The sequence below is a fragment of the Phaethon lepturus genome, unplaced genomic scaffold (assembly GCF_000687285.1).
Source record: "Phaethon lepturus isolate BGI_N335 unplaced genomic scaffold, ASM68728v1 scaffold40599, whole genome shotgun sequence".
Taxonomy (NCBI): Eukaryota; Metazoa; Chordata; class Aves; order Phaethontiformes; family Phaethontidae; genus Phaethon; species Phaethon lepturus.
In genome coordinates this window covers 1-1691 of record NW_010566279.1, presented here as the reverse complement: position 1 = coordinate 1691, position 1691 = coordinate 1, and the positions used below count along the sequence as shown (strand labels likewise).

The 1691-nt window shown below is 60.6% G+C and overlaps 1 protein-coding gene across 1 annotated transcript in view; it reads left to right on the top strand.

Moving 5' to 3' along the window:
- The window catches only part of LOC104627288 (otoferlin-like), a gene marked incomplete at its 5' end in the record, with an annotated part of 16757 nt that extends 15438 nt beyond the window's left edge, over positions 1 to 1319 (top strand). The window contains 3 exons of the mRNA XM_010295436.1: positions 1 to 151; positions 318 to 418; positions 1139 to 1319. The exon at positions 1 to 151 is cut by the window's left edge and continues 5 nt beyond it. Coding sequence (XP_010293738.1) covers positions 1 to 151; positions 318 to 418; positions 1139 to 1319 — 433 coding nt within the window. The remainder of the gene's footprint in view (positions 152 to 317; positions 419 to 1138) is intronic.
- Positions 1320 to 1691: the final 372 nt, after the last annotated feature.

Here is a 1691-nt window from a genome sequence, read left to right as displayed (position 1 = left end):
CCCCGGGGGAGCCAAGACATCGAAACAGTGCAGCCTGGAGATGGTGACGAACGAGGCAGAGCTGCCCATGGTCTCCATCTTCAAGCAGAAGCGGGTGAAGGGCTGGTGGCCATTCGTGGCCAGAGATGAGAATGATGAGCTGGAGATCACCGTAAGGAAGGGGAAAAGGGAGGGATTTTTGCATCCTGCACTCTGCAGACACCCTCCACCCCCCTGCACTTGCCTCTGTTCCCTCAGGCCCCCTCTGTCACCGTGTCTTGGGGGCCTGAGGTGGGAGGCACTGCCCAAGTCTCAGCACAACTCTCTGCTCCCTGCAGGGGAAAGTCGAGGCTGAACTGCACCTTCTGACGGCAGAGGAGGCAGAGAAATCCCCCGCCGGGCTGGCTCGCAATGAGCCCGATCCCCTGGAGAAGCCCAAGTAAGTAGGAAAACCCGCTCCCCAGCAGGCACCTGGGTTCCTGGGAGATGCTGTGGGGTGCACTGCCCAAGTCTCAGCACAACTCTCTGCTCCCTGCAGGGGAAAGTCGAGGCTGAACTGCACCTTCTGACGGCAGAGGAGGCAGAGAAATCCCCCGCCGGGCTGGCTCGCAATGAGCCCGATCCCCTGGAGAAGCCCAAGTAAGTAGGAAAACCCGCTCCCCAGCAGGCACCTGGGTTCCTGGGAGATGCTGTGGGGTGCTCTCCGGGGAGGGAGCCAGGCATGGGGAGACAAGGAGGGGGCTGTAGGCATGAGGGTTAGGGGCAGAGCCATCTCTACTGCTCCCCACATTGTCTGCTATTCGCTGCCCACTGCTTTTCCTTTCTCTATTCCTCCTCTGCCTCTTTTCTTGGTTCCATCCCCTTTCTTTGGCCTCCACCTCCTCCTCCTCCCCTCCAGCCCTCACCGCCACCTTCCAGCTTCAACTGGAATCCTCATGCTCCCTCAGCAGCCTGCATTACTCCATCTGGCACGTGTCATGCTGACTCCCCTTGTCCACCCTCCTGATCCTCCTGGTTGGGCTCTTTCACTCTGTGCAGCTTACCCAGGGAAGGGGATCCTGCACCTCCCCTTGCCCTCCATGCCCATTGTTGCACTGCCGGCCGTGCATCCCTTCTCCACGGCCGTGGCATTCGTGACACGTATTTGCTTCCCCTGCAGCCGCCCGGACACGTCCTTCATCTGGTTCCTGAACCCACTCAAGTCCATCAAATACCTCATCTGCACGCGCTACAAGTGGCTCATCATCAAAATCGTGCTGGCGCTGCTGCTCCTCATCATGATCGCCCTCTTTCTCTACAGCATGCCAGGCTACATGGTCAAGAAGCTGCTGGGAGCATGAAGCATGGGAGCCTCCCCCATGTCCCCAGCGCTGCACCACATCCTTTCCTGGCCCCATGCCGTTCTCCCCGCAGCCTCTCAGCAGCTATGAGGGACATCTCCTCCCTGCTGCTGCTGCTGTTGATGATGATGATGATGGGCGTCTTCTTTTGCATTCCTCCTCTGTGGGGCCCATTTGCGCCTTTAGTCCCAGAGAAATGGGGCTGGAGGGTGGCGTCAATCCCGAGGCTGTGCATCCCTCACCGGGGCTGGTAGAGGTGCCCAGGTGGCTACCGCAGGGCACCCAGGCTGGGCTTCTTGGAGCCCTTTGCCCACTGGGGCCATGGTGGGAGCCCTCCCGGGGACCTCAGCCCCCAGCCCCAGGGGAAGGGGA